Here is a 14,293-nt window from a genome sequence, read left to right on the forward strand (position 1 = left end):
GGTATGCTTTCAATTCTTTCTTCACATGCCTCGGAACGTTAGGACAATATGCGATATTTGGATCACCACCGATTAGATGCACTTTTTGACGATAGATTCCTCCATTTGTAATCTTATCACAAAAAAGACATTTAATGGCCATCTTGTTGGTCTCATTAACTCTAGAAGAGTAAGCACAAGCCGGGTCTTTTCTATCTTCTTTTGGTGCCATTAAAAGAACAACTACATAACACATAAGAAAGGCAATAAGAACTAAGAATAAAAAATATTATAATTGGGCAGAAACTGGAAAATTGGGCAGAATTTTTTCTGAAAAAAATTTGACAGCATTTCAGCGCTTTTTGGACGTTTAGAAAGAAAAAGAATAAGAAGAAGAATGAAAATAAAAAGTGCAGAACATATCTGTTGAAAGTTGTTGTTGTACTGTTGAAGAAGAAGAAGAAGAACCGTAGTTTGAAGAAGAGGAATCGCTGCTTGAAGTTAATGAAGAAAAGAGGAACAAATCACTGCTATTGTTTGAAGAACCCTAGTTTCTCGCTGCTGAAGAAGTTGAAGAAGTCCAGAGTCCAAACTAAAACATAATACAAAGTTTTTAATTAAATAGGGCTTTGGATATTTTAATTAAAAAAGCGTCCGCTTCGCTCGCTTCTTCTCGCTTCACCGCTTCTCGCTTTTTACAGAGAAACGGTCGCTTTTTCATACCAGAGTCGCTTTTAATGGCAGAAGCGCTGACCCTTCCACTCCGCTTTGCTTCTCTCTTAAAGCGAGGAAGCGCTCGCTTTTTTTTTTTCACTGATTTTGTTTTCTCATCCAATCACCACCCAACACTATATCACACCCATCGATATCCAATAATATGAGTTTATTCTCAAACTCAATACCATGTATCTTCCATTTAAATTGATGCCATGAATAGTAGCTCATCAAATGGCTTCCAATAGCAGCTGTTACTCTCATAGGAGCATCCTCTTGTATTACACAACCTAGCTGCTTTAAAGTACTACTGGCAACAAAACTATGAGTGGTACCACTGTCAGCTAATATAATTAGTTGTTTCTTCCTATATATTCCCTTCAATTTGATAGTGTTAGAAGTGATAGTGCCATATAATGCGTTCAAACTTATTATTTCATCAATTACTCCTTCAGGAGTCTCCAATGATCTTTCTATCTCTTCCATCCTTGGTTCTTCTTCCCCTTCCTCCTGTTCAGTTATCCCATATAATGCATTCAAATTGCCTATCTTTGCATTTATGACCTAGGAAATACTTTTCTCCACACCTATAGTATTCTCCTTTAGCTTTTTTGGCTTCAGACAATTTATTTCCTGAGATAGTAGAGTTAGGGTTGCCTTCTTTTGGGATGAAATTAGAAGTTCTGCTTCCTGAAGCACCAGAAGCCATACTATACCGAGGTGCACTCTTTCCCCCACTTCCTCTATTCTTTCTGCTCATGGATTCAAGTAGTTCCTCCTTATGTTCAGCTTTCTCAACAGCTTGAATTAAAGAAAAGGGATCCAACAGCTTAACTGTGTGTCAAATTTCTTCTTTAAGCCCTTCAATGAAGAACCCTAGAAAGAATTCTTCTGGAATAGTAAGGTGCTTAATCAACACCCAAGTTTTTAGGTCCTCAAATTTTTCTAAGTATTCAGTAACACTACCAATTTGTTCAATCCTCTTGAGCCTTCATAACAAATTGATGTTACTATTATCTGAATCATTGAATCTTTTTCAGATTTCCTCCACGAAATCAAGCCACTTCATAATACCTCGACTCACTTGATATGAAAAGTACAACAACTCAACTTTTCCATTTAAATGAAGAACAACAGTTTCTAGTTTGTGCTGGGGATTAGAGATGTGATTGTAATGAAAGTACCTTTCACATTTCCTCAACCAAGATATGGGATCACCATCTTCAAAGTATGGACAGTCTACCTTTGAAGGAGAGTTGCTCAAGTGAAATCTTCCTATGGGTTGCTCATGAGGCTCTACTATTCTTATCCTGCTTCCAGAACCTTCCACGTGGTGGCTTCCTGTCGGCGCATTTCCCAGGATCCCATCCTTGTTGATGAAGATTTTGTCCATCATTATATCAAACTTGTGATGTAATTCGTCCATTTTAGAGTCACTGGACTCCAGCTTCTTGTTTGTCTCTATCATGTAATTTTGTAGTTGATTCTCCAATTTTTTTATTCTTTTTTCAGTAGTCTTAGCCCTAGTTTCTGGGACTCTCATGGTACCAGGACTTGCTCTGATACCAATTCTGTAATGAACTAATAGTTTTTATAGGAAATGAAGATGTAATTGAAAGAAATGGAGCTTTTATTGATCACTTGAAAACAATTGAGCTACATCAATGGAATTACATATAAATACTAGCTAATAACCCCATGGATATGACCTGAAAGTTGAGAAAAGAAAGAGAGGATTAGGAACGAAGAGAGAGAAGAGAGAAAAGAAAGTAGTTAGAAAGTGTAACTGATTTACCGAAATTTGACTGTTCCTTCCTTCTCTATTCTGTTTATTTATTAGTTGTTGGTTGGATTGGGGTAATAACTAATTGGGACATCGATTCTGTAACAATCTTTAGCCCAATACCTTCTAATCCTTTTATTTGGTGCATACAAGTTTCTACACACACCTTCCCCAATATAGAGATACCTACTTACTCCAATTTCCTAATTCCTAACCTCAGGCGTTACAGATTTCTTGGGGAAAAAGCATAGAAGGTTCTGGGTTCACCTATATATTAGGGGATTCAGACGAAAATTGGGGGTTCTGGACAAACAATTTCGGAGGAGGAGGAGGAAAAGTTCTAGGATTTCGATTTTGATTTCCAATTCTCCTCTTGTGTTTTTTTGGGTCTCGAGATTCAGATTCCTTTTTGTTTTCTAGAGTGACAGAAAATTAATTTTTTTTTTAAAAAAGAGAGCTTCTGTTTCTTCATTTCGATTTCGATTTTGGTTTCAAAATAATGGTGTTTGCTTGAGGTTTCAAGGTTTACTGTTTTTGGTTGCCGATTGAGGTTTCGATCGAGGTCATGGTTCGTGTTGTTGTTCCTTCTCGTTCGGATTTAGGATTCAAAGCTCTGTAGCCGACTTCACTTTTATTATCAAAAGGAAACTTGAATTCTCTGGTTCAATCTTATCCCCTTTATTTTATGCTTTGCTCTTGGTGATAATATGATTTGAATCTAGGCTAAATTGGATGAATGAACTTTGAATTCGGGTGTGGCTTCATTTCATGAAAAATAGTGCTCAAATACCTCGTTTAATTTGAAGCTCTTGTCTGAATTTTCCTTAGCCTTCTTAGAGTTATACTTCCTCTGTTCCAGTTTATGTGAATCTATTTCCTTTTTGGTCCGTTCCAAAAAGAATGACCCTTTCCAAATTTGGTAACAATTTTGCTTAAACTTACAATTATATCCTTAATGAGAAGCTTTTATAACCACACAAATACTCTGTGCCCCTTTTTGACTTGTTTAGGACCACAAATTCCAAAAGTCTTTATTTTTTCTTAAACTATGTACCCAGTCAAACAAATTGACATAAATTGGAACGGAGGGAGTACATATTAGTGAAAGAGGAGATAAATATGGTAGAATTCTTATTGTTTGAAAACTTGTGCTACTGTTTTGGTTTAATTAGAAGATTTGAAGAATTTTACACTATTTGAGCCAAATCTGATTCTAAATCTTTCATAGTGTCGAAATATTGTCCTTATTAGTTGGGTTAGAATAACTGCCACACTGAGTATTGAATAATCTGTTTTGCTCGTGACAAGTTGCTTTGGGGTTTGTGGTCGGGGATAAATGCAGTTTTATTCTCTTGTTTCAATTGTGTGATACATAAATGTTGGATTTTAGAATGTGGTCACTGTTGTATATTTCATTTCCCCTTATCCATGTGCCTCTTTTCTTTGCTGTACTCTTATTATAAAAAAATAATATAGGCTGGTATTTTAAAGAAATCTGAAAGGAACGCTTTTCGTTTACTAAAATTTGCACAGTTTGGAGATGTATTTAACTTATAAAATATTAATCGTGTAAAGAATTTTATATGTACTAATCAATCCTGTTAAGATCAATGAAGTATAAAACACAGAGTGGTCGATTGATGTTATGACATCTATGCTTCAAAGTTATAGTTTGCAAGTAAATATTTCACTGTTTTCACCCACAATGCGACTTTCCCGGCATTAAACCCGTTTTGGAATCTTTATAACTTTGGATTGCATCCGACCTTTGTCTACTTTGCGAAAGTTAAAGGTCGGCACCGAAAGAATCCACATGAATAATGTATGTGTTCGAGGCTTTGATGGAATTGGTGATAGGGCTAGTTGGTTCACTGTGATCAAAGGCGAAGCCAGGATTTGAACTTTATGGGTTCGGAATTATAATCCTTTTAAATTACTGGGTTCTAAATTAATAAGTTGTACATATTCAATAAATTTTTTAAGACAAATACATGATTTGAACGAAAGCTACTGGGTTCGGTCGAACCTGCGTCCCGCACTCTACCTCCACCACTGTGATATTTCAAGTGCTAGATGTGGCTGTCTCCTATAGTTTGTTATTGGGTAGGCCCTGGATACATACGGCTAAGGCAGTGCCGTCATGGTGTACTAGTAATTGTTAATATATAAATATGTGTGTGTGATTCCAGCCACAAATAAATCGATGAATAATATGTTTTCGAAATACATTTCCATGGAGATATTATCAAACACACTTGTATATTATTAGATTGTCTATGTTATCACGGTCTTTCATTCATTTCAAATCCTAATCTTATACGTTCTTTAGATTTAAAAAAGTTCTCCATAAATTTTCAAAGTACTTATGAAATATTTTCAGAAACTGCGTTCTAGTTTATCCAAAATTTGGCATGGAGATGAAACTTAGAAAGGTCAGATGCCATAATTATATATCTTGGTGGAATAAGGGATATTGGTTGTTGAGATAAGGGATAAATAATTTTAGAATTAGATGCAATTTATCTGCGTTTAATTGAATTTTCGAATTCAAAATTAATAATTTCGGGATTAAGTTATACCACATTTGTGGTATCACTATATCCTACATTGAGAGTGGGATAATAATCCTGAGATTAAGTAATCCTAGTAATCCCAGGATAAAACACTACAACGAGAAAAAATTTCTTTTTCAAGGTTGTATTCTAATGGTCCTTTATTTAGTAAACACCATACACATACTTGATATTATATTTTATTTTAGTCTAATAAACTAAATATCTCCAATAAAAAGCTATTTACTAAATAATTTCATCTTTATTTAAAATTTATGTATTATAATTCCAAAATAACTTGATAAATATGTCAAGAAAAATAATTGTAAGAGAATTAGGTGACGCTACTCATATTTTCTCAGTAGTACTATTTAATTTTCTAGCGTTGCATATGGACTGTTGAGGTCGTACGTTTGTGAAATACCATAACTCGCCTTTTTTTTTTTTGGATACTACCAGCTATGTCCATTTATAAGTAGCTGATTATAAAAATTGGTCAATTCATAAAATATTACTAATATTAGTCAATTAGATATTTGTAGCAAAAAAAGTCAATTTGTTTTCTTTCTTTTGAGTGAGTGGTATTAGAATAGATTGAGTACATCTTAAGGAGCTTGAATCTCAGTTTTGGGATGATTTAGTGAAGTTTTGGGATAGTTTGAATAGAAAATTCGAAGTAAAAACTGAACATGAAAAAAAAATATGTGTATCACACTGTGTATCACATATGTATCATATTTGTATCAATTGTGTATCACATGTATATCCATGTATACCTGTGTGAGATACATGTGTGATACATTTTTGATACATGTGTCGCAGAAAATTTTTGTGAACTCGATTTAATTATGAATTTTGATACAAAACCAGTGTAAATCACCTTCAATCTTCCTCAAATTTTGTATATTGACTTATATATATGTTTTCAATGAATTTCAACAATACCAATTGAAGAAATTCCTTTTTTGCTTTGATTTTTGGAATATTGTATTTTTTTTTGTATTTCATAACCTTATTTACTACCTCATCTATGAAATTTCCTTTCCGTCGTGCATATAATGTTGCTAATCACGCTTAAAAATATGGAAGGAGATTTTCGCATGTGATTCTTTGATTTGAGAGAAAGAACCTTATTTATTTGATTTTTCAATTTTTGATGTGTTTGGCTGGTTTTGGTAAGTCTATGACTAATGGATAGAGGTTGGTAAGTTGAGACTTATTTGGGACATTTGTGTAAGTTTTTCTTCTTTTTTTTCGAAACATTTTCATCGTCTTGGTACGGAGTAAAGGTGTTTATCGGACGGATTGGACCGAGTTGGATATGAAAAAAATCGCTCGTCCAGTTAGTGGGACGAGCTGGTTAGTGGATCGGGGTTCCGGGCTGGTAGTGGCCTGGAATTTTCCGGGTTAAGTTGGATCCGTATGGGTTCGAGCTTATCGGGTCTGGACCGGGCCGAGTTTTTAGTGTATTATGTTTTCTTATTCAATGTAATTAATACTTAAGTGTTTGCAAGCTTTTAAATAACAAAATAAGTATTTTAAGGCATAAAATTAAACTTTTAAACTTTAAAGTTTTAAATTTGAAATTTGAATTTTAAAATTTTAAAATTGATATTAAGTGGCTATATAAAATTATTTAATAAGACCAATATGTAAGGATCAAACTTCAAAGGCTTTCATTTCATATTTCATTGCATAATAATACTTCAAATTAACTTGTCTAATAAACTAACTCATTAAGCTTAAATAAGTCTAATAAATTCAAAATAACACAAATTGTCTCACTTCAACTTAAATACAAATTCCTGGAGGATGCTCAAGACAACCCTTGATGTGCCTCCTTGAACCAGTTGTGCCCTCTCATTTTGGACGAACATTAAAGACTCGACCATAGTTCCTGCACTCTACTTTGCGATCTTCTTCATTTTCTTCTACCACCTCAAAGTGTTCCCAAACATGTGGGCGCACTCTAGAAGCATAGGGCATGATTTAACTTGAACCTAACAAAAATGATAACCACACTTCACTTAATAATTGTATTTTTGTAGTGCATATCGTAAATAATTGATAAAACTTGAAATTTTAATTAATTGACAACTTGAGAGCAATAAGCTATTCAATACAATAAGCAATTCAAGAATCAAGAGAAAATTAGAGTAGAAGAAGAGGGTAAGTTGTGAGAAAAAATAAAGAAGATGGAGGTTATTTATAGTTTTTAAAAAGCTAAAAATATAATTTATCAATTATTAGAGGTAGGAGGGCTATTTTAGTTAGAGGGTAGGCCGAAATGGCTAAAAGTACAAAAAATGGCCATTGCACAATAGTCATTTTTTATTTTGATTGTTCGCAATGGTAAAAAATAAAAATTCCCAACGGATACCGGGCTGGAACCCGATAAAAATCCATGAGCGGGTTATCGGGCTAGCTGGGTTTCGATGCACCGATAGCCAAAAATGGCCCGACCCCGTCCCACCCCTTAGCAGACCAGGCTGATCCGAGCTAAATCGGGTCGAACGGGATTGTCAGTGGGATAGTCCGGCCCATTTAACACCCTTAGTACGGAGTGAGGATAACTATATAAGTGATTTATTTAAATTATACAAGTGACTTAACTTTATCTAAATTGATATATTTTTATGCATTAACTTTTCTAATTTGTTGTAATTATTGGTATAAATTGTGTTCAAAATCAGAAAATTATAGAAGCAAAGAAATGTTAATTTGATAAACAAAACAAAAAATAATTCCAAGCCCACAAATTACTTGTGTGTCCTTAAGAAATTGAATCCCCTCACTGTTGCCCAATATTTTGGATTAGTTCCTTCTAGGATAGAACGGAATAACTATTCTGTGATAGTGACACTATAAATCACAAAATTTCAGTGAACTCAACAAACAACACAAATCATACTTGGCACTTATGTTTATTTAGAAAATAATACAACAATGTAGAAAAAAGGGGAGCAATTCAGATTTTTCATGTTTGAAAAATGAGGCCAAGCCACTAAATTTATAGACAAAGGAAGGGTGAGATGGAGAGGTGCAATCGAAATGGTGCCTCTTTCATTGTCCATTCACACCCTTTAAAGAAAAAGCCAACAATCTCCACATAAATGGGGAATGGCCATATGTGTAAAACCATGCATGGCAAAATTGTGTGATTCACAGGTAAGGATTAATCGCATCTGGATAAGTAGGTTTCCTTTTGAACTTTCTATAGTGAGCTTGTGTTGAATATATTCGGTCAATCGGTAGATTTGATATCTTTGAACTGTCAAGCTTTGGTGTATATCTAGACAATTATAAATCACACAATCAACCCTTAATCGGCTTTGGTTCTTATTGTTGTGTTTGTTTCAGTCATGAACACCGCTTGATTTCATAAGTGTATAGAGAACCGGCCTTACAGAATTCTCCTCGAAGCGGTTTACACTTTACACTTACATAGATGATTCCTAAATGTGTTATCTGGTAGATGCACTATTTGATGTACCCCTTATCAAACTTAGAAACCAGTAAAAAACCTTAATGTTTTATCCTTGATACTGAACATTGTCTCATCATAAAGAATGGACCAAAATTTTAGTTGACAATGTTGAACTGTCATTAATGACTTTGTTTGATCTCCTTGAACCTAGATCATTGATAAGTAGGGATTTTGACTACTTATTAGCGCCTTTTAGCTTTCGTTTTAGTCCAAAAACGTTTAATTGTGTTCCCGAAAACTAATGAAATATGCTTAATTGCTGGAGTATTGGAAAATGAGCCACAAAAATTAAATCCAACTAAAGATGGAAGGATCTGAACTCGAACAAAAACTGGCATAGAAGCTCAAAGTGCGGACCGCAGAAAATCATCTGCGGCCGCAGATTGTGAAGGCAAGCTTAGCAGAGACAAGTGCAAAGTGCGGTCCGCACATGAAATGTGCGACTCTAGAAGCTAAGCAAGATCAGAAGTTCAGAGAGTTCTCATTTCAATCTCAAAGGAAGTGCGGACTGCATAATTATTGCGCGGTCGCAGAAGATCAGCTATACGGCCGCAATTACATTTGTGGGGTCCACAGAAGAGCCTTGTGCGGCCGCAGAAAATCATCTGCGGCCGCAGATTGTGAAGGCAAGCTTATTAGAGACAAGTGCAAAGTGCGGTCCGCACATGAAATGTGCGACTGCAGAAGCTAAGCAAGATCAGAAGTTCAGAGAGTTCTCATTTCAATCTCAAAGGAAGTGCGGACTGCATAATTATTGTGCGGCCGCAGAAGATCAGCTATACGGTCGCAATTACATTTGTGGGGTCCACAGAAGAGCCTTGTGCGACCGCACCCAGAAATGTGCGGACTGCAGAATATGAGAGACGCGGCCGCGGTTTAGAATTGTGCACCCGCAAAGATTCACATCCTTTGAAGATGAAGCAAAATGCGGACCGCACGTGGAATTGGTGATTTAACATTGGATTTCTATATTTTAATCTTTCAATATGAGTTTTATTATATATTCTTCTTTATTTTCTGCTACACTCATTATGAGTAGCTAGATTTTTTTAGATTTTTTTACTAGGGTTATGACCCAACCCTAGTGTGTAGGCCTTATGGGTGATTAATTTTATGCTTTTTTGTGAATGAGTGTTTGTTATTTAGCTAGGTTCATGATTCAATATTGGAATTAATGGTTGAAAACATTGATTCTTGCCTATTTGACTTAGTCTCTTCTTGAGAAACAGAGATCTAATCTAGGTAACTTAGCTAACAAGGAATTGGGTCAATTGAAAGATTGATTAACCTAATTAAAGGGTTCAACCTAGAGATAGTAATAACCCGACTTGAGATCTTATCAACCGTTTTGGTAGATACCCATTTGGACTTAAGAAATCCAAATTGGGCAAAACACACTCTGATCGAGAGGTATTGAGTGGGCAACGTAATGTTGTGAGCTATAATATACACCAATCAATAAAACAACATAAAAGTTTTTATTCCATTAGGCAAACACCTAGGTTATGGTCACATCCCTAGGCCTTTTTATATCTTTGACAAATATTCAAAAACAATCATCTCTAGTTTTATACCTTTAGATTTGCAATCCTTAGTTAATTTAAAAGTAAAAATAATACCCTATATTTGGAAGTGCATTATAGATACTTCACATACTCACTCCAAATACATACTACTAACTCTCATCTTAGCTCACTGTGGATTCGATTCCAACTCCTTGTTGGATTTTATTATTGCAAACGACCGAATCATACCTCGCTAGAGGCGTGCATTTGGACGTGATCATTTTTAGGTGCCGTTGCTGGGGAGCTAAAAACGAATTTAGCTATATATTTGATTTTGTGTGTGAATTGTCTTCTTTTCCTTCCGTGTTACTGATTTTTGTGAAACAATTATAGGTGCAACAATGGCTCTCAACAATGATCCACTCAGAAACATGCTTATGGGGTATGTAGACGTGTAAGATGACTAAGTTGAAGAGGTTCCTCTTGAACCTCAAGCAAATAGACGAGACCGATAGCCTCAAGACAATGTCTCAGTTCCACTTCCACCTCCACCAAGAGCGATTCCACACCGGATGTTGCCGAATGAAGGGTATGTAAGTGCCATAGCCCCGACCCGCATTAGGGCGGGCAACTTTCAAATCACGAATGTAATGCTCACATTACTAGAGCAATGGGGATTCTTTACCGGGGCTCCGAGTCAAAATGCATACAAATATTTGAAGGGGTTTGTGGACATTTAGTGGGGGAGTAAACAGACAAACGTCTCTGAGGATGCTTTAAAGTTAAGGCTATCTCCTTTAAAGTAGAGAGATTGCCAAACCATTCCATCCATACATGGGATGAATTGGCGGAGAAATTTATTTTCAAGTTCTTTTCTCCCGGGTATATGGCTACTCTTAGAGACAATATTCTAGCATTCAAACAAGAGCCCAATGAGCCGTTGCATGAAATACGGGAGATGTACCGAACAATGGTCAAAGAGTACCCTAATAATGACATGACGGAGGCTATGATTCAACAAACTTTCTATCGGGAATCAATACTACCAATGAATGCGTGGTCAACCAACTTGCCGGTGGAAATTTCATGACAATGCCGTATGCACAAGCTTGTGAGATCTTAAATGAAATGGCATATACTTAATCAGCATGGAAAAGTAGAGCAAATGTTCCTCAAGGTGATCCGAACATGATTAACCTATATAAAGAATTGCATGATCATGGTCAAGCCATTGCCGAGTTGACCACCACAATGAATCAATTAGCCAAGGCTCAACTTGAACAAGTGCAAAATCCTAAGCAAGTCAATGACATGGATGAAGTTAATATGATGGTGAACAAGATAAGGCAAAAGAGTCCACAGGTGCAAAATCATGTGGAAAATTATGTACAAGAAGATAGTGGGTTTGATCATAATGAATCTTACAATGAACAAAAGAAGGAAGTGCAATATGTTAACAACTTTCAAGGGCAAAGAAATAACTCTCAAAGCCTAAATCAACAACAATGGTGACCTCAAGTTAATCAAGGTAATTAGAATTCGAACAACTACGGTAATTAAAATGGTAACAACAATCAAGAAAATTGGAGTGGTGGAAATAACCAAGGCAATTGGAGTGGCAACAACCACGGATATTGGAGAGGCAACAACCATGGGGGATAGAACAATAATCAAGGCAATCAGGGGTCGGACTTTCAAAGGCCCCCGATGTATTAACAACCGATAAACCCACCTCCTTATCCTTCTCATGGTCCAAGTTCTTCCAACAATGAAATGGGACGAATTGAGAATATATTCAAACAAGTGATAGAGAAGAATGTTGACTCCGATGCCCAACTGGCCTCATACAATACATCAATTCGCAACTTGGATGTTCAATTAGGGCAAATATCTCAAGCATTAAACACTCATCCTAAGAGGGCATTACCAAGTGACACAGTGGTGAACCCAAAGGGTGGGAACAACACAGGACATGCCATGGCCGTTACGACAAGGAGTGAAAAATGTGGGGATACACCCACCTCAAGTCAAAGGAAACTTGTGGATGATGAGTAAGTGGTACAAGAAGATGCAAGAACAAATAATGTGGTTCAAGCAATGATGAAGTGCGGATTGATATTGATGACAATGTGGAGGAAGATCAAGAGGAAGTGAACCCGTCTAGGGAGCACATTGTTGACATACCGGAACCGGTAGTACAAAAGGCAAAGGCACCAATGCCTAGGCCTCCTCCTCCATATCCTCAAAGGTTTGCCAAGAAAAATGGCGAGAATCAATTCAAAATGTTCATTGATATGATAAAGAGACTATCTATCAATGTGCCATTAATTGAAGCTTTGGAGCAAATGCCTGGTTATGCAAAGTTCATGAAAGATTTGGTGACAAAGAAGCGGTCGATAAATTGTGAAACTATAAATATGACTCATCAAGTGAGTGTAGTTGTGCATTCAGTGGATCCTAAATTGGACAGTCCCAGCTCTTTCACAATTTCTTGTACCTTTGGAAGTGCTGAATTTGCTGAAGCTCTTTGTGATCTTGGGGCAAGTATCAATTTGATGCCCTATACGGTTTTCAAGACTTTGGGAATTGGGAAACCAAGAACCACATATATGATATTACAAATGGCCGATCGTACCATGAAGAGACTGTTGGGAGTAATTGATGACGTGTTGGTCCATGTTGATAAATTCATTCTTCCGGCAGATTTTGTTATTCTTGATTGTGAGGTAGGCTATGAGGTGCCAATTATTCTTGGGAGACCTTTCCTTGCTCCGGGGAAGGCTCTAGTTGATGTTGAAGCCGGAGAACTCACCTTCCAGGTTGGTGATGAAAAAGTGGTTTTTCATGTGTGTAAGTCTATGAGGCAACCCAATAGCAATGAGGTGTTCTCTTTCGTGGACTTGGTGACCGGTGTAATTATGGATGAAATAAGTGATGTGATGAATGTTGATGATACATTAGAGGCCGTCTTGCTCAACTATGATGATAAAGAGATGAAGGGGTACGTGGAATATGTAAACTCTTTGCAGGGATGGGGTCATACACTTATGAGCCCTGCAAATTGTCCTTGGATCTTGAAAATAGAACCACTTCTCCAACAAAGCCTTCAATTGAGGAGCCTCCCATATTGGAGTTGAAGCCATTGCCTCCATATCTTCGATATGAATTTCTTGGACCTTCTTCTACTTTACCGGTTATTCTTTCCTCTTGTTTGACTAACATGCATGTAGATTCTACATTGGCGGTGGTACAAAAGAGGAAGAAGGCTATTTTATTGACATTGGCGGATATTTAGAGAATAAGCCCCACATTTTGAATGCACAAGATTAACTTGGAGGAAGGTTCCAAACCATCTATTGAACATCAAATGAGACTCAATGAAGCTATGCAAGAGGCTGTCAAAAAGGAGATCATCAAATGGTTGAATGTCGAGGTTGTTTACTCTATTTCTGATAGTTCGTGGACTTCTCCGGTTCAATGTGTCCCAAAGAAATGGGGCATGATGGTGGTCACCAATTATAAGAACGAGTTGATTCTTACAAGAACGGTAACTGGGTGGAGAGTGTGTATGGACTATCGTAAGCTCAACAAAGTCACAAGAAAGAACCATTTTCCACTTCCCTTCCTAAATCAAATGATTGATAGATTGGCCAGCCATGCTTTCTATTGTTTCCTTGATGGGTATTCCAACTACAGTCAAATTCTTATTTCTCCAGTGGATAAAGAGAAAACTACTTTTATATGTCCTTATGGTACTTTCTCCTCTCGCGGATACCATTTGGGTTATGCAATCCACCAACGACTTTTCAAAGGTGTATGATGGCGATCTTCATGTACATGGTGGAGAATTACCTTTAAGCCTTCATGGATGACTTCTCGATGGTCGGGAATTCTTTAGATGATTGTCTATCAAACTTGGATAAAGTGTTGGCAAGATGTGAAGAAACAAACTTGGTGCTCAATTAGGCGAAATGTCATTTCATATTTGAGGAAGGCATTGTCCTTGGACAAAATATCTCAAATAATGGCATTGAGGTAGACAAGGAAAAGATTAAGGTGATTTCTAAACTTCCACCTCCAACTTCAGTGAAAGGTGTACGAAGTTTCTTAGGCCACGCGGAATTTTACCGGCGTTTCATCAAGGATTTCTCTAAAGTGGTAACCCGTTGTGCAAGCTTTTGGAGAAAGATGCTAAGTTCCATTTCAATGATGATTTCATGAGAGCCTTTGAATTGCTAAAGCTCAAGTTGACTACTATTCCCATCATCACTAC

At 36.5% G+C, this 14,293-nt stretch overlaps 1 protein-coding gene across 1 annotated transcript; it reads left to right on the forward strand.

Annotated features, from left to right (window-relative positions):
• The first annotated feature begins 11,793 nt into the window (after positions 1 to 11,793).
• Positions 11,794 to 13,315, forward strand: LOC138884192 (uncharacterized). The gene is made up of 3 exons (XM_070165228.1): positions 11,794 to 12,071; positions 12,116 to 13,021; positions 13,105 to 13,315. Exons 1-3 carry the CDS (start codon positions 11,794 to 11,796, stop codon positions 13,313 to 13,315), a joined length of 1,395 nt encoding a protein of 464 aa, XP_070021329.1.
• Positions 13,316 to 14,293: the final 978 nt, after the last annotated feature.

This window comes from Nicotiana sylvestris, chromosome 2, assembly GCF_000393655.2.
Source record: "Nicotiana sylvestris chromosome 2, ASM39365v2, whole genome shotgun sequence".
NCBI lineage: Eukaryota > Viridiplantae > Streptophyta > Magnoliopsida > Solanales > Solanaceae > Nicotiana > Nicotiana sylvestris.

What these genes read in the sequence shown, in the direction of transcription:
- LOC138884192 (XM_070165228.1), top strand. Translation starts at nt 11,794, where the DNA reads ATGGGACGAATTGAGAATATATTCAAACAAGTGATAGAGAAGAATGTT. An exon ending in AGGAAACTTGTGGATGATGA is followed by an intron (nt 12,072 to 12,115) that starts GTAAGTGGTACA and finishes ATGTGGTTCAAG; the next exon opens with CAATGATGAAGTGCGGATTG. An exon ending in GATGATAAAGAGATGAAGGG is followed by an intron (nt 13,022 to 13,104) that starts GTACGTGGAATA and finishes TCTTGAAAATAG; the next exon opens with AACCACTTCTCCAACAAAGC.